Below are 25,379 nucleotides of genomic sequence, written 5' to 3'. Positions count from 1 at the left end.
TTCTCTCTTACATTTCCAATGCTGTAGGGCAGGCGTTGCAGATAAATCTCTCTTCAGAATGTTTCTTACAAACGGATTTTCCTCATTTCGAACACGTTGGATACTTTCTATCTTTTGATCGTGGACATAGAGAGCATCTCATTCTTTTTTGAAGAGGAGGTTGCAAATCAGTGGCGTCGGCTTGACTTTGTTCTGCTATTCCGAGTACTTTTCTTATTATGTTTTTTATTTCATTAGGGATATTCAATGAGATCCGTTCTTGAAAATGTTCTTGTATCAGGGCTTTTCCAAGTAATACATGATTTTTTTTTCTGGTGATCTTATTTTCTAATTTCGCAGCTATAGATATAGTGTACGGGAGTTTACTGTCGAGATATTTAATATAGCAAAAAAAACTGTTAGAGGCCATCTTCGACTTCTTCTGCTACAAGAATAACTTGCACATTTTTGATCCAAACTCATTATTTATTTATTTCTGGTTTATTGGATCCCCTATTGACGTCATCACTGTGGTGCATCGAAGATAGCAGCATTACACTCCTGTTTCTTTTTGGAACAAAAGAGACTAGTGTTCTGTCCCCAGTAAAACCAAATATTGAACTTTGTGTGGTGCGATTTTTGTTGGGCATTATTTTTTCTGATAGTATCGAGGTACGTTAGACCTCTCGACTTAAGATCAGACACTAATTCATTAGAAGAAAATCAATTATCTCCTGTAAAATTTGTATTTGTGTTTTCAATCGGTGCAAAAGATCTAACACGTCTAAATTTCGGATTGATAATTTCTTTGGGTTTCTCCTTAAAACATTCTTGCCACTGTAAATGAACGCATTGATAAGATAATTTTAGCATCACATAGGCACCTAATCTTTAACATATATTTTGCTCATTATATGCATCCTAAATTTTCATTTTCCTCTAAACGGCACCAAGATTTCGTCAACATGTGTAGCCGGTACTGCAATTTTTTATAAAATTTGTAAACACTTCAGAAATTGCAGCTGCAATGTCAGTAGGTGTGATTCGGTCTGCTCTGGTATCAGCATTGTCAAATCGTATCGCGAATAATAAAAAAAAATCGCTTTAGAGTCATAGTAGCTCGAAAAATGTCTCTATCCGTTAAGTCCACAGCCCAGAGAAACTCTGCGTCTTCTCTCCCAGATTTAAAAACACCGGCTAATATATTCATACATGAGTTCTTACATACATACTCATACTCAATTCTGTAATCTTTGCGTTAGTATGCTCCAAAATGACTTTTAGAATATCGTCTATGAATAAGAGTCGCCAAGTCTCAAGGGGACTAGTTTTTTTATAAGATTCATTGCGCTAAGGGTCAACCTTGACCCCAGTATACCAGTTAATTCGTGTTAACAAAAAGGTCTAATGTTACTGATTGCAATTTTTTCCAGCGCAAAGATTTTTATTGAGTTTTTGGAAGCTAGTTGTTTCCTATATCAAATAAAGGTGAACAAATTCCCGTTTTCTTTTTGAATATCCTTTGGACGTTATGATTAGCTGTTTTAGAATAATGTTATTATATGTATAACAAAATTGCAGAAAACCGTTTCTAATAAAATTTATATACAAATATTCAATGTACACGATAGATTGCTTTTAATTTTCACTATTCGCTGTATTCAAATGATTATTAACACCGTCTATCCTAAAAACAAATATATTTTTAGGTAACGAATTATAGGCAGCGTATTTTCGCCATTTGAAGAAATGCAGTTTGTTCACATTCAATAGATAGATCTCTTTGCTCTAGGTAATCAAAAATTGTCAAAAAATATTTATTTCAATAATTCAAAATTTCCTTTGAGGGGGCCGTTAAACTTTGCGTCAGCCCGGTAAAAACTTTGATTACACACGACAGCAGAGCGAAAACAAATTACTTCCAAATCCAAATTGGCGAAATTGCTTTTCAAAAATTTCCTTCTTATATGTCAATGACGCTTTATTTATAGCATTTTCGCACCATTAGGGTCCATTAGCTGTTTCAAGTTTGTCTCCTTGTCCGTAAAACGCAAACATGTCATTTATTTTGAAGGACACCTACATTTTTTCTGTTTGGTAATAATTTCTTTTAGTACACAATTATTATTAACTACTTTATTCAATGAGTAGATCGATGAGACCAACAAAATTTTTGTTTTTATCAGAACCGTAATAATAATAATAAAATTAATAATAACAGCCTTTATTATAACAAAAAAAAGCAATATACAATATCAATATTTTTCAAAACAAAGCAAACAGATAGCTCAAAGGCGGCGCAGTCTAGCTTTAAATAGCTACTTTACTGAACCGGTAAAAAACTATTTATATAATCAATAAATTGCGCACTATTTATTGAAATAAAAACTGGATGAGCCGCAAATAAAATATGAAAAATAACTGCAAAAACCAGAACAATATAACTCTACTACACACTAGAGAAAATGCAATTGAAGATAAAGAATTTGATAAGTAAATATAATCCCTTGCTAATAACATAATTAGCAATACAGTATTAGGAAAACTTTATTTGTAACAAATGATCTTTGTACCTTTTTTTTAATTAATATAAATGTAAGTTTCTGTGACAAAGAATTATAAACACGAATGGAACCGGTATCTTAATTCACAGAATGGATAGTACTCCTACGAGTAAGCCGCTCTCTCAGCAAAGGGGGTGAATCGAGGTTATGGATAATTTTGATAACGAATATGTTGAAATGAAGAGCTCATCTTTGTTCCATTTTAAGCCAATGAATACATGGTCATACTTTCGAAGACCCATAATAAAACGAACCAACAACAACCTTTGAATATGGTACTTACACTCGTTATCAATAAAAAAAAACCATACACTACATCACAGTAATTAAAATGTGAGAGAACAAGTGATTCACGTAATTGTTTCCTTAGTTTAAAATTTAAAATTTGCCTTTTACTATATACGATTTTTAGTGAGAAACATGCTTTTTGAAAGACATTTTTTAAATATTCACGAAATCTTAGATCACAATCTATGATGATCACCCCCGAATTTTTTGCAGAATCGACAACGGAAATTTTAATATTATCTAACATTATATTAATATTTTGTTTAAGTAGCTCAACTTAATTTTTATTTCCAAATATCATTAAATGCGATTTTGATGGGTTTACCTTTAAATTATGGGCACGAGAAAGTTCACTAATCCTGTAAAAATCTGGATTTATAAATACCTCTGCATTCATGCTACTTTTAAAGTCAAAACAATTGAGTATCGTCGGTATATGCCTGAACTTTGCAAAAATTTAATGGTTTTAAAATGTCAGAAGTGTAAATAAAAAAAATGACGGCCCCAAAATGGAACCTTGCGGCACCCCAGAGAAAATTTCATTTTTTTTTCGAATATCTGTTATGACAATATATTTTCTGAAATCGATTTGAAAAATTTGAAAAACCATGGAAATTCAGCTTGGAAATCAGTAGATCATGGTTCACCGTATCGAAAAATCCAAAAGTATTAAGGCACTCATTAGTTTTTTATCAGTGGTTTGGACAATATCATCAATGACACTTATAAGAACATTCGCAGTACTTGACTTTCGTTTAAAACCGCACTGACTTTCTGTTACTATTCTATTATCCATTATATAAGTATACATTTGATTATAAAGAAATTTTTCGTATATTTTTGATAATGCCGGTAATATACTTATTATTCTTACGTCATTGAAACTTGTCGGGGCATTATTTTTAGCTAATGGTTTTCCAAGTGACATTTTCCAGCTTTTATCAGCTAGTTATCAATGTAAGGACTGCAGTATTTAAGCATAAGTGGAGAGATTTCTTCAACCCCAGTGGCATTTGTTTTAATTTCATGAATGTATTTATGAATATTAGCAAGATTTGTTAATTCAAAAGAAAAGTGTAGGGCATTATTAACACAATTGTCTTGATAATATTGTATTTTATCATTACAGTTTGATTTGTTTTGAAATAAGTGCGAAAATAACGTATTAATTTCTTCAAGGTCACTGAAGTTATATGGAAGAGAAGTGCTTTTTTTAGTTGATATTAAAATTCTTTAGAGCCTCCCAAGTTTGTTTGGAGTTATTAAGATTGCACAGTGAATCTAGATATATCCTATTTTCTCTTCTTATTGTACACATTGTAAAATTCCGAAGACTTTTATATAAGAGCCAATCATTATTATTCTTTTAATTCTTTGTAAAGCTGAATCTCTCTGCTTCATAAATATTTTAACATTTTCCGCCAACCAGAGGGCCTTTGCTTTACTTATACGTGATTCTTCAATTGGAGCATATGCATCAAATAATGTTAACAGTAAATTATTAAGTATTGTAATTTTCTCATTAATATTGTTTTCATAGTTGCATAAGTTGCACATATCATGTTTTGTATTTGTTGACATTAAAGTTTCTAAAACAACGGTACTTTAGAATCATGGGATCAATAGACTTTTTAAAGAAATCGAAGATGCAATAAATTAATTTATGGTCGGAAATATGATGTGTATCTAAAGTGCCAGATTCGTTAGCAAGCAATGGCTCATTAACAAAAATCGCATCAATCAACGTACTATTGCTGTAATTCTTTTGGGTTCGTTTATAACTTGATAAAGATTTTAATTTTCGAAGAAGGGTACTAGTGGATTATCGTGAGATAAAAGATTGACATTAAAGTCGCCAAGACAAACAGTGTCATCAACGGTGGGATAAACATGGGAAAATATATTGTCTAAATCACCCAAAGAAGCGTTTAAATTAATATTCGGGGTCTACAGAAACAGGAAAATGAGATTTTTTTTCCTTTTATGCAAATTTCGAAGATTAAATATTCTAATCTACTATTTACACTTAAAATTATGATTAATGACTTCTACATTTAAATTACTTTTAACATATGCAGTAATTCCACCCCCTCGACCCACCACAAAAAAGTCTGAATCTGAAATCTTTTTGGAAATTTTTTTAATTACTTTAAGTTCATTTATTAGCATAATTTTTGTGGTATTTAAAATCCAAAATGTATTAGATTTTTCATAATACTGTCCTGTTATGATTTTTATTATTATTTTATGTTTTTCTGGTTCCCGCGTATTAGAATTATTGTTTGAACATGCAAAGTAGGATTCCAAAGTCTGATTTATAGTTCGAAAAGTAGGGTGACAAACAATTGGGTTCCTTGAGGATCTGTTTTTAGGGAACTACTTAACCTAGAAAATGATACTATGATACTATGATATAACCGGCTCAAAAAGATAACATATTGAGATTTGAAAAAAGTAATTTCCAATTTTGAATTCGCCATTTTGTGTCTCCGAAGAAGTTGCAGTAAACAAGAGTTTACAAAATTTAAATACCTTTCATATTAAGGAAAACATGGAAAATATTTAAAATCACCATTATTTCAATTTTCCTATTCAAAATCAGATTATTCCGTGGCCCAAGCAACTATTAATAATTCAATAATAACGTAGTTTTCCAATCGGATACATCGAAAATGGGCCCGGCCTGTACATAAGTTATAGATATTTAGAATAAAGAGCAATGTCGAACAAGGATAGAACGCTGCTAGACGCGTGAACTATTTTTGACTCGTTAAACTAAACTGTTTATGGTGGTGTAAAATTGGCTAGGCCGAATTGTTGAGAATTATGTAAGTGCGGCCCTCCTCATAACCTGTTGAAATTACTTTCAGTATAATTAACTTCGCGAAGTTGATAGAGCGACTGGCATACCAATCGATTTTCGTTTTTGTGGGAGTCTTAGGGCTTCGATGTAATTAACAAGGTCGCGTATTTGGCATGTTAAAAAAACAAGACTAAGTGTATAAATCTCAGGACCTTAATCAAAATTTTCAAATGACCTTTAAAATATAAAATAAAAAATTAATAACATTACTATAGAGATTAATCAAACTGAAACAAAGGGCCGTTAGTAAAACTTGCATATTATCATCGCTTTTTTTTTTCGGGGCAAATCCCTTTTTAGTCATTCAGCTAAAAATTATTCTGAAGGTTGCCAGCAACTTTTTTGTTTCCCTTTCGCTTTGGGGACGTAGTACATCCCCAGCCTCAAATTTGGTTTTGACTTTAAAACCCTCGCGAGACAATGAGCTATTACGGTTGTTACCGACTTAATCTGGGTCGGCGCCCTTAAGATAGAAATTCACACCTTCTGCTGATCAGTCTGGAGAAGGTGGCTCACAGTTAGTTGAGCAAAAGTTATGCAGTTATCTAAATGTCTAATAGAAATTTACACGTAAATTCACTCATTTAATATACCGGTTTGATCGGTAACGACCGTAACGTTTTTATTTTAAATGGCACGATCTGTATTCTTTTTGCATTTTTCAATTTACAAATCAATTTGTAAATAATGAGAAAATTGATATGCTTTTTTAGAAAAAGTTCTAGACAAAGTAGATCTGCTTTTTACGGGAAGCCTTCTATGGTATATTTTAAACGGATTAGAATTTTGAGAGATTTTCATGCATTTTGAACTGTTTGAAGTTTTTTAATATCGTAAAAAAGTTTATATGGCTTTTAAGATATCTCTTTTATCTTAACAGCACCTCTCGTTGGATCAATCATGATTCAATTCAATGACAAAAACAACAAATAGGTAAAAATGTACATAGAAGCAAAGCATTTTTATTAAAATCGGATCAAAATTTATAAAATTAATATACAGCTCTGTTTTTTCTTAACGTGAACTTATTTTTTAACGAGTTTTTAAAATGTTTAAATCAAAATGTTTCAGTCAACGTGTCGGTTTTAAAAATTGTTTGTTCCTATTATGATGCTAATTGAAAAACCGGGTTTTCTTAAAAAATATTAGTTCTTTACATTAAATGCTATTAGCTGTAAGACAAATAAGGAAAAGTTGTCATTTAGAATTATTCAAATCAACAGTCGGACCGGTATAAATGGTATTTACTGCAGCCATACAAACAAAATTTTTGAAACAAAAAAGATCGGAAACATAATCTTATTCGAAAAATGCTTTTTAATGTAAAAAAGTTGCACCCAAATTTCAAATCACTGAGTCAGACTCGGTATATTTGTCCATTTATTATTTACATCATGATTTACATTAGACTTATTATTTAGCCATATTTTAGTTTTAATTACAGAAAAAAGATCTGTTAAAGTGTTCATATTTTTGTCTTTGTCTAGACATAGGAACTAACATAACATGACCGAGAGTGTAAGCGACAGAAATGAATGTTCTTAGCAGTTGTAGGGTAGGATATCACGGATAAATGATTGGGCCAAAAAAGATTCTAAAATTGGCAACCGCTATAGAGAAGAAAATGGGAAGAAGGAGGTGTGGAAGAACAAGATTGGATGGTTAGGTAGGGCTGGGAAAAGGGAGATGGCCACTCGCTTATTTATTTATTGGCTGACGAAAGTGTCCATTATTATATACACTAAAGTAAAAGCAAGATTAGACTAATACCAACATAAAGGCATTAGCAAAACAAGTTCGTTCTGTGAGACTACGAGGTTAAAAGCGGACAACCAGCCAAGGCATTGGTTCGTTAGAGGTTTGCGACGGGTACGCCTGTCTAAAGTTTGACCGACCATATACCGTTTTTACAACCTTTTATGGTTTTGACTTCAGAATTTAAGACCTGCCTGTTCTAAAACGGAAGGGACCATTCTTTTCAGCACCTGTACCACAAGCCAGGGCCGTATTTAAAATATTAGCCGACAAGAATTGTGCCGTGCGGACTGTTGTATTTTAAGAGTAGGGAAATTTTCTTTGATTAAACTGTTATGTTAATTCATATTAGCATGATTTTTATAAACCTTCCGAAAACAGTCCCTACTTGAGGTAGATCGATTTCAAGTTGAATTTGCCAATTAGATTGTTTGATCTCCTATATTAAAATCATATTAAAAAGCTTAAACTCATTTCCATAATAAATATAATATTTTCCTAGAAGTGCAATAATTTTTAATGGATGTTTTCCCAGATTGCTATTGGTTGATTTGTGTGGGTTGACATAGTTGTGATTGGTAGCCAAGAAAGAACAACGCGGTATGAAGCGTATCAGAAGAATATTGTTGAATTAGAACTTGTTGAATTAGAACTTTACTTGAGGAGTTGCGTAATATTTTGAACATTAACTGTTGGCAATAGACTTTGCGTGCGTTCGTACAAAGAGTTGCTTTTTATTACAAAACCATTATATATTTAGATGAGATCTGGTTCGATAGCCACGATACCGTCAAGGATGGATTTATGGTAACAGCAGGAAATATTCATTCGGATGTGCCAGTTTCGCGGGGCAAAAGAATTATCATACTACATGACATCTCTGAAGCTGGTTGGGTAAATAACGTTTTGTTGCACTCTGCTCTACCGAATTCGTCATCGACTAAAGAAGTAATTCAATTTTTTTGTCCGTCTTCCACCATATCACTGCAATTCTAATCCAATAGAACTGATATGGGGACAGCTGAAACCCAGTTTAAGAAGAAACAACACCTTTCCGAAATTTAGTTCTGGGCAATAAAATTAATTAGAAGTGAAGCAGAAAAAATATCTACTTCTAGTTGGAAAAAATGCGTAGAAGAAAATGTTTACAGACTAGTGCCACAATTAATTATTATTGTGGGGGACGAGTCCAGTTACGATAGTGAGTATTTTGATGTAGAATATTTTTTTTATATATATAAATAATATAAAATTGTTTTATAGCTAAATTTACTAATTCATTTACATTTAAAATAAACATTTTAATGGAATGGATTTTTCATTTCATGAACGCTATACAAATCCATCAGTTTTCATCATTTGTGTGCACGAAGTACCGAAGTAGGGTTCTGAAACGTCATTGTGGAATTGCGAATCTATATATTGAGGATTACAAAGAGAAACCCAAGCGAGGTAGGCCTGCAGTTAGACCTTTATAAAAATTTACCAAAGTTGAATAACGGATTATGTCTTAAAAACGGTATATCGTTTGGAGAACTTTAACGGAGGCAGAACACCGAGTTCACGAGATAGAGATTTATAATAAAATGGGCAATTGTGAAGAATTTTAATAAAGTGGAGAAACTTTCTTATATATTATATAATCCGTATATTATGATTTTGAAAAAGTGCATATTCTCACTGGGAACAAAATGTTTCTGAGAATATGAAATAATAAATTACCATTTAGTAAAAATATCTAAAGATGCGAAAACAATGGAACTTCGCGCAAGGGTGATGTGATCTAGGGCCAAAACTAGCGTAGCTGTCGGCACTGTAACTTTTAAATTTACTAAAAAGTGCCTTTTTTCAAAGATAAAAATTCTCTCTCCATCTTCATTCATATCTTTCGCTGTACGAAGATTGTCAATTAGAAATCAATAAATCAGTCATATTATTTTGAAGAAAAAAATAAACTAAGATCAATCAATGTTTTCTAGCGAGATTTACTCGAAACGGAAAATTGATAAATTACAGCTAAACACTCTTTAATCAGATTTCACACAATCCGAAATAAAACAAACATTATAGAGCAGTTTATAATACATGTGCCACATTAATCCCAGTCACTGAAAACGAACAATTTCGGATCGCCGAAACGGACGAATGTTTTCTTTTTAGTCATTTGAATGTAAGCAGAATCGCGAATGTTTATTTTGCAGCCCTACTTCTGCCGCCGCGATGTTGATGCCGAACAACGTGAAATATTTGGTGGACGATTTATATTTTAATATTGGATATTTTACTGACGCCGTTTTCCCGAAATTGATGTACTCCATCTGACAATAAAACGTTAGATAGACGACGTGGTTTTGTTGTACAATTTGTGCAGATTAATAAGGTTGATGGTGAATGAACTACGCTCAAAGTTACGTTTGAACAAAGGCAAAACAATGAATTACTTAAATAATAGAAAAACCATATCATCGAAATATATGTAAAATATATCCAATTTAATCGACAACATATAGAAAACTTTTTTCATTCTTAGTTATGTAAAAATATATTCTTTTTATAAAGTTCTATTGGCAGATATTCAATATTATCCATTTGAAAACTTTTCTGTATTATCCCTGAAAGTCTACGACACCTTTTCCCATATCACGTGGAAAGGATAATTACAGCAACATGTCAGGAAACCATTGAAGATATAATAAAGAATTTATTAAGGGAATCTAGACCGTCTCGACAAAGATGGTGGAAAGAGTGAGGAGTTAGCAAATTGATATAAATTTCAAATTATTTTGTTTCCAATTCAAATAAAATAAAACTTATTATTTTTTCATTATCAAAATAAAGGTTTTTCATATTCTCATTTGTAATTTTCATAAAGCATTTATCCAGAAATTTTTTTTATGCGAATGACAATTGTCAATATTTTCAAGATACTTTGCTCTCGTATAAAATTCGCCTTTTTCGACAAAGCTTGTAGACAACTCAACAAATTTTGTGTCTGATGGTAGTGTCTCAAGTATTTTTCCTAAAATTAGGAAAAAAAAGTGCCCCGAATGGTACTAAAACAGTATATCGTAGGTAATCACAGTTTTCTTAATTTAGAGTTAATACGTTCTCTTGGTTATTATTTGGATATTAAATATTAAAAAACAATTAACTAAAATTAAATTAAAACTAACCAATCAAGTAAATTTCGTTATTGTAACTATACCTACTGCGTCGTAACATGGAATTTAGACACACTTTGAGGAAAGAACCTTTGCAATTTCTGGAAGAAATACAATATCAAAATTTGGAAAATACCAAAAATTATTTAATGGAATGCAATAATAATAGTTATAGTTTTATTAAAATAGAAGCATTTATTTAATGATTTTAACCGAATATAATATTGACGTTTTGGCTTTTCGCGTTTTTGGTTTCAGGTTTATGTTCCTTTCAATTCTGTTGTTATCGAAGTGTTGACATTTATTTAAAAAACTGTTTTATTTTATCTATTAACTGGTGATCTTATCCCGTTAATATTAAGATCCGTTTTACACATTTAAGAGAGTTCTAAAATATGTTGCTTTTATATATTAAACTTGTAAAGAGAAATTTTTTACAATATGTATAATACAAATATGCAAACAGGACGACTGTTTTTCTTTAATACACTGCGCTAAATAAAAATTAAATTTATATTTCTGAAGGTTTCAAAATTCTCTCTCATCGTTCGAGTTGAAACATTTTCTCGGCTATATCCACAGTTTTTTTTAATATGGTTATCTTTTTTCTCTTATCACAGATCTTATACACATTGTTCACTGTCGCATCGTGCGCTATGATAAATTTAATTATATTCGCATTTCATCTCCCTGGCAAAAAGAAAAATAACCATCTCCATATTAATAAAAAAAAACATATTATTATATTTTACAGAATGACGATCTGGCACCAAAACCGTAGTTACAAAATTGTCCTTGGTGACAGGGAGGAATGTGAAGCATCGATCAAGGAAAGCCATGCGCTCTTGCCTCGCTGGGTCGGCGATGCCACATTTTTACTAATTATGAATACATTTTCAGTACGCTGCATGGTTACAGTTGGTTTTAAGTAACGGTCCGCATTATTTTACCAAATTTATGTAGGAAGGACAGTGAATTCATGGTGCAAGTTTTATTTAGAAGAACTTGGGTAGTAATGGAAATTATTTTTTTCTATTCCCATCTGTAAAATACCTAATTACCCACCGATCTAGCGTGCGAGAAGCGTCACTTTACCACGTCAGTTTCGTTTCCCATAAATCCGAGTCACTTCGGACATTTTCGTGATTTTATCGCACGGATTTATGAGCAATCAGATGTTTTCGGAGATATTTCCAACGCTTTGAATTTGGACGGTCATGTCAGTGAATGTATTCGTGTTGTTTTGCGAAAATATACCCAAAAAATAACGGTCGTAGAAAAAGTATAGTATGCAACACGTTCGGTAAACTTTTTGACTCACTCGTTTATTAAGGCCGGTCCAGACACTCCGTTTTGCACAACGTTTTAAATCCGCGCAGTTTTAAGACGGAATGAAACCGTTGCAACTTTGAGCGTCCAGACGGTATAGTCTTGACGGTGCAGTCTTGTATTTTCCGCTCAGTTTTGTGTGATATCGCCATGGAGGAGGTTCTCCTGTGGTCAATTTTCGCCTGCTGTATTGTAAAAAAAAAAAAGATTGGAACACATCAGAGGAACCGTTCGTTCAAAATGGTCACGGAAATGGCTTTTAAAAAGGCGGGACTTTTCCCATATAAGATTATTGAGTGAATTACGTGACGAACCTAATGATTGGCGAAACTACTTGAGAATGGACATGGACACGTATATTTACTTATTGGAATTAGTGACACCGCATATCAAGAAAGAAAATACTTGTATGAGAGCAGCAATATCACCACATGAAAGGCTAACAGCAACTTTAAGATTTTTGGCAACCGGCAGAAGTTACAAAGACCTGGAGTTCACAACAATTATATCAAAACAATCGCTAAGTGAAATCATTCCCGAAACATGTGAAGCTATCTACAAGGTGCTGAAGAAGGATTACTTGAAGGTAAGAAATATTGTTATTTTCCATAAACGATTTATTATTTAATTGAACATTATAAACTTTATTATTGTAGAAAAGTTATTATGGTAAGCAATAGAAATGCACGCAAGTATACTTCAGTTTGCTTGAAATGATGACAAGTAGGTTCCAACGGGAGAGTGGGCAGGGGCTTGGTGGGCGCGTGTCTGTACATCTTGTTCACCTTGCTGTGGGATGATGCATGAAACTGCCGGAATTTTCCCAATTGTTTTATACTCCTGAGTGTGAGGTATTTGTTCTGGGGCGTAGTTATGTGGCATAGGCTGCGGCTGCTGCGAGAAGGAGTGGTATTGTCCAACTTGTGAAGAAAGATTTTGTTGCATTCTGATTTGATGTGGCGTATTCTGTTGAGGCCAATAATTCGTGGCATTCATTGAACCAAAATCATCTTGTCGCTGGCTTTTCATGTCAACAATTCGAAAATTTCTGGTAAGCGTACCCAACTCAGCTTCGAATAAAACGTCGGAAATTAGTTTCTGAGCAATTATGTTTTGTGAATTCGGGACTTCTCTGAGTTTATTAGCCACATGTTTTCCGAATACCTGAAATGCATCATCTGCCTGTAGCGATTCCAGTTTCTTCCCTATCACCTGCAGGACTTCAATTGTGCCATCATCATTCCCAACAGCCTTCCTCTTGTTACGAGTTAACTTGTGCGAGGTATTGACAGAATGGGAAGTACTCGTAGATGCTTCGGAAGCAGGAGTAGCAGGGGTAGTAGCAGCTTCACTGGGCCCACTGTCAATAACAGTTTCTTGCACATCGTCTTCCACCTGAAAATATTAAACAATAAATGTATTATTGATCTCCATATTTTTATTATTTTTACAAATTTTCAATGATGAAACTCTTGCAATATTTCTTCTTTTTTTGTTTTGTTTCAGTTTCCCAAGACTGAAGAGTAGTGGATGGAAGTTGCAGCGGAGTTTGAAAGAATGTGGCAGTTCCCTCATTGTTTAGGGTCAATTGACGGAAAACATATTAGAATTGTGCCACCTAAAGGAAGTGGGTCCTATTATTTCAATTACAAAAAAACACACAGTGTTGTTCTTATGGCAATAGCCAATGCCAATTGCGAGTTTTTGTATTGTGATATAGGAACAAACGGTCGGATCTCAGATGGAGGAGTCATAAATAACACTCAATTTTATGAAAAACTCGTTAACAACGAGTTAAAAATTCCAAAACCCCGATCCATTGGAAGTTCAAACAGAGTTTTAAGATATGTTTTTGTTGGGGATGAAGCCTTCGCTATGCGTCCAGACCTTCTCAAACCATATCGACGAGAAACATTAACAAGGGACCGAAGAATTTTTAATTACCGCCTATCTAGGGCGAGGCGTGTTGTTGAAAACACATTCGGCATTTTGGCTTCCCGATTTCGTATTTTCCACACAAGTATTAATTTAAAGATGCACAACGTCGATACTGTAGTTCTTGCGTGTTGCGCTTTACACAAATTTTTGCGGAGAAAGTCCCCCCAAAACTACACCCCTCCAGAAAGTATGGATCAGGAAAATATTTCTGAATGTACTGTTCAATTAGGTGAAAGATGTAACCCAGAATTAGTGCACGACCTACAGCGTGGACCAAGAGGCCACATGTTGAACAATGCTAACGGGGTCAGAGATCATTTCAAGGAGTACTTTAACAATGAGGGGTCTGTTCCTTGGCAAGATAGATTTATAACTTTAAACAATTAATGGCGTACATAAATAATTATTTGGTACTTGTAATTTTTTAGTAGACACTTGTAATAAACATTGTAAAAGCTGATTGTACCTATTAAATAAAAGAATATGTTTCAGTTAATAAAGCGATTAGGTAATAATAGGAAATTTTGTTGTTTTTTTTCTTACCAGTTGTGATGATTCGTCGCAGTTTACAGACTCTTCACTTTCGTCCGTGGTATTCCTCGACGGCCTTGGTGTCTCCTGATCATTGAGAAAATGCAGCAAATCGAAATACCACAGAGATGGCTTGTAAATTTCGTCTTCTCCAGCCCCAGATCGAATCGATTTGTTTACCTTTGCCAATTCTTTGCGATAAACGCTTCTCAAAGAATTGATTTTCTTCACCACTGTCTCCCTGCTCGCGTTGACATCTATTTCTTTGAACTTTTCAACCAATCTCTCGTACGCTTCCCCCTTTTTGTCCCTGTCACTGTACTCTTTAGATTTAACTCGCCAAAGGCACGGAAAACTTTTATAATGTGAAATAAAATCCGTCAAAAACTCGCGAGAACAATGCCGCAGATCTGCCATGGTCGGATGATTAGAGAAAACTGAGGAACAAAACGGATTGGAAAACGGAGTAAGTGTCCACACGCAACGACATGTCTGCGCAGGTCACGGTTTTCAGAGCTCACGAGATCAGTTATCGCTGCAACTGTGCAGTCCTCCCGACGGACTCAAAACTGCGCAGTTTTCCGGTCCACACGCAACGTTTTGTCTGCAACGTCTTGAACTGCGGAGACAAAACGTTGTGCAAAACGGAGTGTCTGGACCGGCCTTTAAAAACTTGCTCCGCTCGTGTCAAATAAATTCGTGAGTCAAATGCCGTTTACCGCACTTGTTGCGTAATTACTATTCTTTTGTCAACACTTTAATAGCAATGGCAGATAATGGGAGAAATAATTTTGATTTGAACGACTTTGATATATTTTGACATTTTTAACGGTGATATTGACATGGTGGTGTCACTAAATATTGTTTAAAATGGAGTGTTCAAAATATCTACCAAACTTGAACAAAATACGGGTTTTATAACAGAGAGTTAAGTTGTTGGCGAGGAATAAATCTGATGTTGGTAGTCGATTTTTATTTGGTCGCTCGAAAACGAGATAAGATACAAGGACAACTTTTGTTCTATACACTCGGAAAGGAAAGTTTATTTTATTTGGGTAAGTAACATTAATATTAAAGTCTCTTGAAGTCATTTAAAAAAATATGTTATGGTTCTGTAAATGAAGTATTTCCATGTAATACCGAAAATCGTAAATTTGATTTTATCATTTGTATGGCATATTTCTGTCCATTATTTCAATTACAAATATTGTTTAAATGTATATTTAATATTTTTTAAGTTTATTAAGACAATCCTACTAAAAAAATAGATAATGTTATTTTCTAAATAATACATTTTTTTAAACCGACAGGAGAGACAAAATATTTTGAATTTATAAGTATATCAATTTGTATGATATATAAATAAAATTATAGTTATTTACCAAACTTGGAAACTGGCTTACACAAACTATTTACAGCTAGTCAAAAATAAGAGCAAAGATTCTTGGCAATTAATTAATACGGAGAGTTGTAGCATATATAAATATAATTTTACGAAAGATTTATCCCCTGACGAACTCCACATATTTTTTATAACAGCAGCGCATAAAATCAAACTCCTGCTAGGTCTTCTACCATTGGTATACATGTATCACACGGTGATTCATAACTCAAATAACATGTTTTCAGTTCACTCAGATAATCATAAATACCCCACTTCGTCCTCAAATTTGCTTCGAACTAGGAAGTTTAAATACACTAAAAGCATGAAAAATTCTCTTGACATAATTTTATACAAGTTAATTCTAAATCAACTCACAAACTTGCTATTTAAAAATTTTAAAACAAAAATAAAATCTTTTTTGTAGCTCTGTTTTTACTCTGTAGAGGAATACAAACAGAAGATAAAAATATTACAAGTTTGGTTGTGTTCAGTATCTAATCGTATGTGTTTGTGTGTGTGTGTGTATGGATGTGTATGTTATATAGTTGTATATTTTTTTTTCCTTTGTGTTTAGACGTGCTGTAAACATACTATATGTTGTAATTCAATCAAATAAAAATCTATCTATCTATCCAAATGTAAATTACTTCAGTAAGAATTATATCGGTAACCAATGTCATTAAACAATGAACAAGAGAAGACACAAATTCCCATTATTAGTTGTGTTTTTCTACTCTAAAATTTGCCTCACTTTTGTATCGCACCATTGTAAGGGTAGCAAACCATAGTCACTTCTCCCTTATATAAACAAATCTAAATCTATTTTAGGATTTTTGGTTCCATGCAAACAAAACACCAAAGACACGATAAAGGACACGCTCAAGTACATCTCACAAGCGATAAGGTAAACGACGTTACAAAGCCCGGCCATAACATAACAGAGCTATCGGATTTACCGGCGGAAAATGAAAAATATGGGAGCTGCAGTGTATGTGCACCCATAACGCTTACGAACTCACGTCTTTTAAATATGCCCAAAGTTTGAGCGTTTCCTAACAGCCATGAAATACGTTGAAAAAGAAAATTCCAAAGGCCATGTCGTTTCAAGTCACGATAAAGCTTTTTACACACACAGAGAAACGTCAATATAATTTGAATAGCCAGGCAATATATCTTCCCACATTTCATACTAGGGCTGAACTTGATGAGAGAGGTATAGAACTAAGAAATATCAGAATGGGCCATAATATAAACAGCAAAGTGTTAAAATATCAATATTTAGAGTGTTTCTCCATTCTAATGTTAATGTTTCTTGAAAAGTTGAAAGGAGTTAATATTAACGAGCACATAAAAAGAATTGAAATTTTTTTCTCCATAAGGAATTCATTACAGGAGACTATAAAGTTTTTAAATAAAACCAAACAGGTATCATTCATTTCAGAATCTACCAGTGGCGCACCGCCAAAAGTTCGTGGAAACAAAACGAGGTATGTCCACTAAACATTAGTCTTCCATTAGACCGTAACGATCAATGGACCTAAACTAACCAATACCTCAAAAACTGCAAAGACTATATTTGAATAAAAAACTAAAAAAAAAACATTCTATATAGTTTATATTCATTCATGTAGTTTAGAGGAAAAAAATCTTTTTTAAACTTAAAAAATATGTAAGAACTAATCCCGGAAACACTTTGTATGATAGCTCCAAAAACTGCTATTTATTTGAACATAAGAAATAAGAATTGTTGTCTCTTTCACTCGACTTACCATTATTTTTCATAAATCGGGGAAAGTCATTTGTTTGTTTATTAAAATTATTTTTGAATATTTCAAATATAGGCTAAAAGGGCTCTTACGTTTAGAGAGCAAGCAAAAAGATTACCTTCAAACTTCAAGACCCGTTCCAATAAATTTGATATGAAAATATCCCACAGGGGATTGCGCTTATTTCGATATTTCGTTTCGTTTGTTGGCATTCGTACTTTGAAGAGAGACACAAACAATAAATTCCTTTAAAAGGGAAAGTTCCATTCGTTTTCATTTCCATTCCTTTAAACTGCGTCATCGCCGTTTTCGTTATCTCCATTTAATCCTTCTTCTTTTGGAAAAGTAGCGTAATTCCTCCGAACTGCAAATTGGAAAATATCCGTTAATTTAGAACAGCGTTTAATAAACTTCCTCCTAAGGCCGGGCGCGCTGAACTTTGTCCCTGATATTCATTGCTCTACCTAAATTGGTGTTTTATTTTACTGCTGGTAAATCCTTGTTCCAATGAATAGAAATAGGTACATTATGCCGTACACGGAAAGCGAAATTTTCGAATGTTTGTCATATACTTTCAAAAAATCATTTTGACTGCTGTGAAATTTAAAATCCAGTCTCTTGGCAATTCAAGTACATAATACATATACTCTATGTATCGAAACAAGAGAGTTCCCTTGCAGTTCCAATTATTTGCATCATTTAATTCCGGGCGATAAATCAGGCGTTAGAAGTTATATGTGTATTTTTGCAATTTTCCCAATCAAAGTTTTTTAATTTAATTTTTAATTTAAACTAACTTAAACATCAATATGAAGTCGAAACCAGAAAGTTATATTTAGAACGTAGTAACTATTGAAAAACAGAAAACTTGGATCACGAGAGAAACAAGAAATAAAATGTGAAACTAAACTAAAATATAGTATTATAGTAATTTTTCTGCAGCAACAAATATTCTTCGAGAACCAGTGCGTGTGGATTTAGAATAGTAACATCATCGTCATCACTAATCGATAATTCCGTAGCCGTATTCCATAGGCGTAGTCTTGAACCTATGATTATTGTGCTATTGTAAGAAATTAGTTGTACGGAAATAGAAAAGTTACCGTTAGAACAACTTAAAATAGACTACTGCGAAACTGAGAGCAATGTTTGGACAGTTAATTTTGCATTTAAGTTTTCTTTTAAAAAATCCCTTTTTCTTATTTTCTTTTTATTGATTTTAAAATATTTTTATGGTCGAAAGGTCACCACTAGCTTCCTTATCAGATCTCGCTACACTAAAATTTAATCATTTTAATTAATTTAATCATTTTAATTATGGCAACTAATTGCTGAGTTTGCTATTTTTTATATATCACTGCAATGCCTATTTTAGATGATTTTTTATTATCATCTAATTAAATGTGATTTTTGGCAAACGTTGAACATAATTTTATTTTTGCAATAAAACCAACATGGCAACGGCAAAAATTCACTTAAAAATCAAGATGAAATAGAAAGTTACATTTAGAACGCAATAACTATTGAAACACAGAAATCTTCGAATTCAAGAAACAATAAATAAAATGTGAAAGTAACACAGCAAGAGTAGCTTCCAAAAACAGTGCGTGTAGGGGTAGACGGACATGTAGTTGACCTACCTGTGTCTCAATGTATAGGTATCGGTAAATAAGTAGCGACACAGCCAATCAATTTTGCAACCACCATCTAATAGCATACAAGTAAAAAAAATATTGTTTTCCAGCTTTGAATTTTTGAAAAATTTTAGACACCCTTTAACCGGTAAATCAATTGTCTACAATTTGGAAAATGTCATTTTTATTTTTTCATTTACCATACCAACGTTTAAACCAGTCAAATATAGATATCTAAACAATTATCGAAATTAGATATAGGGAAATCAGATCCTAACCCGTCATTCCTTTTAAGCTCTCTATTACTCTACAATCTCAAAACCCTATGGCTAGTATTTTAGTACTAAAATGGAATTAATTTAGCAAAAACCTTAGTGACACTAAGGGGCGTTGTCTGTAGGTAATCGCTGCCAGTTGTCCAATTCCCTCTTCTGACAATATATCAACGTATAAAAACATCCCCCGATCGAAACCTGTTGAAGCGGAACAGAACGCTGCATCTGATAGATCTTTTCACCGTTTTCCTAATTGGTATACGCGACGTCGCCTGCTAAAACGAAAACGAATTGTTCGAATGGCAAAATTTCATCATCCCCTTTCTTTATGAATCGAGCATTTATGAACGACAATAACTAGGGTGGGGAAGGGGGGGGGGGGGCAGCGTACAAAACGAACAAAAGGGAGGGTGTCTCCGACTATTATTTATCTCGTCATTGATATTTCGACGTTTAGTCGCCTATTCACCCGAAAGCGTATGTAAATCGCAATTCTGATAAAGTCTGCTTTACCTATCCCCCAAAATTCCGGCCGGATATAAGTGACGTATTTAAATGGAGATTTTAGTCACGACCTAGGGAGATTTTCTTTCGACCCCACGGGGCGTGAATCCCAATTTAAGTAGGGGCGCGGAACGACTGTGATATTCGGATAGGCCACGGGAGCACGTGTCAATAAAATTACCGTTCAAATAATTTAATGTCAGCCATAAGCGATTGTTCCAAATTCTCCTCAGAAGATTATGGCATAACTATATATACCTATTACACATACAAAGGATCTGTTTACGCTGGTAACACAGAAAATTTTGAATTCCCCATGAAACAAAAAGCAAAAGAACATAACTTTGCGGCTAGTGCATGAAATTTAAAAAGTAAAATATGACGAAAATGCTGCTTATTGCTCTCCATATTTAAAAGGGCACCAAATAAAAACTACTGCGTAGAATTAATAGAACTTTTTCACACACAAGCCTTGCAATATCAGCTCGCAAGACATATAATGGATATGCGGGTTAAGTGTGAAGTTGGTTTCGAAAAAACGTAATTAAGTTCTCTGACGGGAAAAAACGAAATGACTTTCCGAACAACCTTATTGTCATAATTTATAGTTACAAAAATACCATTTTTTATTTAAAAACAAATTATTTTATTTAAAAATAAAATTAAATAGAATTACCTTAGAATGAAAATGTTAGTTGTTTCCACAGAATTAACGTCTATTTCTTCTTTATTGTTTTAAACATTCTTTAAACGGGACGTTTGCGACAATTATTAATTGAAGACACTGCGAAAAGTTTCGAGCAAAATGAACCGAGGTGTTCATCTTGTCGATAAATTGCGAAAATAACGTGCTTTGAAAACGATAACCATTTTACTGAAAATAGCGTGTAAATTTAATAATATTGCCCTGACATCTGGAAAGTCCCGTTGGATCAGATGAAACTTTAAAATTTTAGCTCCGAACAAAATAAACTTTCCCGTCGTAGCTCGAATGAGTTCGTGTAGAAGTTAATTAACGAAATATTTAGTCCACGACAAAAGCATTCATACCTTTTGATCGGACCGGTAATTACTTAAACCACTCAAAATTTTAACTTAACCGGTGAACATTCGAAACTGCAAAATTAGAGTGAAAATGAATGCTGATTTTCTACTCTATCCCTAAGCTTTTGCAAAAGTATAATTTTCAACATAAATTAATTTTTCGGTTATGTCGACCTAGTCGACCTTTATGAAAAAAAAAACGCGTAACAACATTCCTAAGATCTGTATTAACTAAAAGTAAAAAAGAAGATTTTTCATAGACAGAATATTTTATACTATGTGTCAAATATCTTCAAGAAAAAAAAATTTCTCCTTCAATACTTCATTATTTTTATAATTCAGCGCAAATATTTTATGGTGTTAAATATTTGTGTCACATGTAAATATTTGTGTCACATGTACGAGGTTTAGATTAAATATTTTTGAAAGGGCAAAGGTATATCACACTTCCTCCAAAAATAAACATTATTTTCGGAATTCCCATTCAACTTAGATTATTGAATTATGACTAATTTTGATCTCTTCTTTTCATTCGAATTTAAAACACTCTACATATAAATATTTTTTTCTAACCCTTGTTGATATGAATTTTTGTTCTTAAAAATAATTAAACCATATGAAATATCAGAGAGCTATTAAAAAACATCCCGTAATTACCAGTTTTAAAGATTCATTTTTCTTTCAAAAAACTTTTACACTGTGAGATGAAACAACTAAAGAAACAAGAATGCCAGAAAATCGAAAATTTACTATAAATCCTTAACTTTTTTGAAAATGATTCAGTATTTTCAATAGATTTACCATAATCTACTAATTTCAAAATGTACATTATAGAGAACGCTAAATTTTCACGGTATTTTTCAAAATAAATTAATAGACAATACAATGCTTTTAAAAAATAAAGTTGAGTCCCACAACTTTTAAACTGGAATAGTCCAGTCTAAAAGTTGTATAGACTCCCATACTTCTATCAATCATACGTATCAAATAATAAAATAAACTTTTTTGAAAATCCTCAAAAAGAAAAAAGGCTGCGGAAACTTCGTTTGTGCACTTTTTAGTTTTTCAAAAATAACTAGTAAGTAAGTAATTTTAACTTTTTCTAACCTAGTCATTGCATATTAATATGGGGTGGAGCAGCCGCTAAATATTCTTCAAAACCATATGCTTAAAGTAATCTATAAAAAACCCAGACTATACCGCACCTCTTTGCAATATTTAGAAAATATCCTTATTGCTTATACATATTAAATGTTAGAACATCTGTAGCTGCTTATATACAATAGGGAATATACCTCTTATGTCTATGAAACAAGGCAAAGAGAACATAATTTTATTGTAACTCCTACTAATCATCTCATTAACTACGGACCACCAAAAATTTTCAACCAGCTCCCCAAGAGATTAAAGGCAGTAATAGGCAGATTTTTGAATCCATGAAGAAAAGAATGTCTCAGTTCATATATAGAAATAACGCTCTAATATTTGGAGAACTCTTTGGAGCATAGTAAATAAACAAATGCATTGGTTAAAAAATGATAGTCGTTTGTTGGGAATTATTGCGTTAGAGTGTGGGTAGATGCAGATGCAAATACTTTGTGATTATTATGATACACTATACAAAATTATTTTTCGTACATACGGCTGTTAAATCAGCTAGATGGCACCTAATAATTTGTAAGGTGCATATGTGATAGAAATAAATATAATTGTATTTGAAGAATGTATGATAAATTAAAATAAACAAACCATAAAAAAAGTTCATTGCAAACTTGACATACAGGGTCTGTAAAAATAAGCCGTGTAAAAATCAGTATTTGAAATCGATTTTGTTCGATAATTCAAGCCTGTTTTTACCTGTGCAACCACATAAATGAATATGTCAAATTGATTGAAAGCGGACTAGGACTAGGACGTTCGGATTTAGGTTCGAAACGAATTAAAACTATGTCATACAATACCGGAATCAAGAAACAAAATAAGACATACACATCAGAGATGTAAGTAAAATAATGCAAAATGTTTGGTTGAAATTAAAAAAAAAATTATTACTTTGTTTTTAAATTTGCAGATACATGGTTTTGAAAAAATCAAAAATTTTCGAGTATTAAACAGTTTATTTACAACGGGGCATTCTTTGCCTTTTTAACGACGCTGTTATCCAATTAACTATCGTTCGTTTTATGGTGGCAAAAAAAACACGTTTAACGATAGCTGGAGAATAATACGGGAAAATTTATGTACTGTCGACGAGAGACTTTATGGGAGCCTCGCAACTCCCTCTTAAAAAATAAAAAAGTCAAATGGTGAGCGACAGTATTCCGATGGCGCCTCCATTAATATTAAACCGCGTTTCCCGAGACTTGTAAATGGGAAATCAAAGCGTTTTCGCACTTCTCAGCTCCAGTCAACCAATAACACGTGCCGCTACTGGTGTCATCGATAAACTTGCAATTGACGAACGAATCTTTTAGGAAAACAGGAAAAACACATTTATCAATCCTGTCCCTCGCGGTGAACTTTAAATGAAGTTTAACAAAGGAGTCTATCCTATCCTATCCTATCCACTAATATAATTAAAAGGCTACTGCCAAAATAATAAAATGTTAAGTAACCATCATCAGTGGTGCAATCTGGAACGGTACCAAAACCAGTTAAGAAATTTAAGCGTTTATTAATATATAGTGAAGCCAGAATAATAATGGAATTATTGCTATATGTTCTATAGCGGAATTTTGGAACAAATAAGACGTTGATATAATATAAAATCCCAAACAGCTTGCCAGTCAGTATATTCAAGTAGATAGTAAGGAACTTTCTCCACCTTTGAGGAAATGTCAAAAATTTACACCATTTACACCATAGAATCTAATTTGGCATTGGATCTTTTTTAACAATATATTTAGTTTTAGAATCTATGACACACATAGATTTTTTTAGGTATTTAAGAAATCTTCATGAATATGTTATGAACTCTATAAATGTTAGTAGTATGTAATAAAGCATTTTTTCCAGAACTTCATTATAAATACAATAATTTATAGAAAGTTATTTCAAATTATAATAAATAAGCGGAAGGAGACCAACGAGTCTACTGCTAATAAAAAGACAACCTAATAAACTCTGGATCGCCCCAGAACAACTAGGAAGGGCATTCAGGATTCTATAAACAGAGCGAAACATTTCTTCACAACTCACAACAGAAGCAATAGCATATATATAACATATATATAACACATATATAACAAAATAACTTTTGTTGTATATGTGGTAGTTATTTCGTAGTAAAGCAAAAGCAAACTATAACTCCTTTTGTGAAAAATGTATACCACTCTTATTTTGGTGTGAAAATTATCAACCAAGTCCTGAGCTCCTCATGTTGTTTGTCCCGCTTGCGTTGAAGCATTAAGAAACTCGCATAAAGGTATGAAGAAATGTTTAAGTGTTCCTATGGTATGGTGATAGTCTAGGAATCACAATGATGATTGTTATTTTTGTTCGTGTAATGTCCAACGATTCAACAGAAAAGAGAGGAAACAAATTTTGTATCCCAATTCGACCAGTTTCTCATGGACCAGATGTACCGATACCCACCGCCCGAAAAAATTTAGAAAACGTCATCAGAAACAGAGGAATCTAATTCCGACCTAGATGACTCAGATATCGCACAAGATTTGAGAAAGCCTGAAGTGTTTAGCCAGAGCGAATTAAATGATATAATTGAGATTTGAACCTTTCAAAAGATGCATCCGAATTGTTCGCGTCTAAACTTAGTGACAAGCACCGGGATCGCGAAAAAGAGTTATGTCAATATTTTAGTCAGGAATAATTTACTCAGGGAATATTCCTGACTTAGTTTGAAAATTAGGAAATGTGCTGCATATAAAAGAAGAATGGCCACTGTTTATTGACTCAACCAAGCGTAGTTTAAAAGGCGTTTTATTGCACAATGCTAACGAACTGGCCTCGGTTTCCGTTGCACATTTGAAATGCATGAGAAGAAGGTATTTTTGTTGGGTTGCAGATGAGAACATTATGCAAAGACAAGGAATTTCAAAACACAATAACCAAGTTCGAGAAAAACGAAGTAATCGACAAGGTTCTTGGGATCACATTCACCGTCTAGTTTTTAATATGAGTTTGAAAATGCATTTCCTGTTTTCACACTTGAACCATTGTTCCGGAAATTTTGGAGCAGTTAGCGAAGAACAGGGAGAGACTTTTTACCAGGACACTAAGGAAATGGATCGGCGATACCCATGATGACGGCGGATTACTGCTGGATGTTAAAACGGGATATGCCCTTAAAAGCACACGGCCGAATGTCCAGACAACGCAGCTTTTTGGCAAACAGTCGAAGATTT

The 25,379-nt window shown here is 33.1% G+C and overlaps 2 protein-coding genes across 2 annotated transcripts in view; both read right to left on the bottom strand.

Moving 5' to 3' along the window:
• Nucleotides 1-14,825, bottom strand: part of LOC132698638 (uncharacterized) — a 37,926-nt gene extending 23,101 nt beyond the window's left edge. Inside the window, exons 1-2 of the mRNA XM_060664832.1 lie at nucleotides 14,421-14,825; nucleotides 12,675-13,334 (exon numbers count right to left, since the gene is read on the bottom strand). Of these exons, the coding sequence (XP_060520815.1) occupies nucleotides 12,675-13,334; nucleotides 14,421-14,825 (1,065 nt within the window). The remainder of the gene's footprint in view (nucleotides 1-12,674; nucleotides 13,335-14,420) is intronic.
• Nucleotides 1-25,379, bottom strand: part of LOC132698314 (uncharacterized) — an 83,475-nt gene that overhangs the window by 39,774 nt on the left and 18,322 nt on the right. The window lies entirely within an intron of this gene.

The sequence above is a fragment of the Cylas formicarius genome, unplaced genomic scaffold (assembly GCF_029955315.1).
Source record: "Cylas formicarius isolate icCylForm1 unplaced genomic scaffold, icCylForm1.1 PGA_scaffold_2__14_contigs__length_35257938, whole genome shotgun sequence".
In the NCBI taxonomy this organism is placed as follows: domain Eukaryota; kingdom Metazoa; phylum Arthropoda; class Insecta; order Coleoptera; family Brentidae; genus Cylas; species Cylas formicarius.
This window is presented reverse-complemented; position numbering and strand designations above follow the sequence as displayed.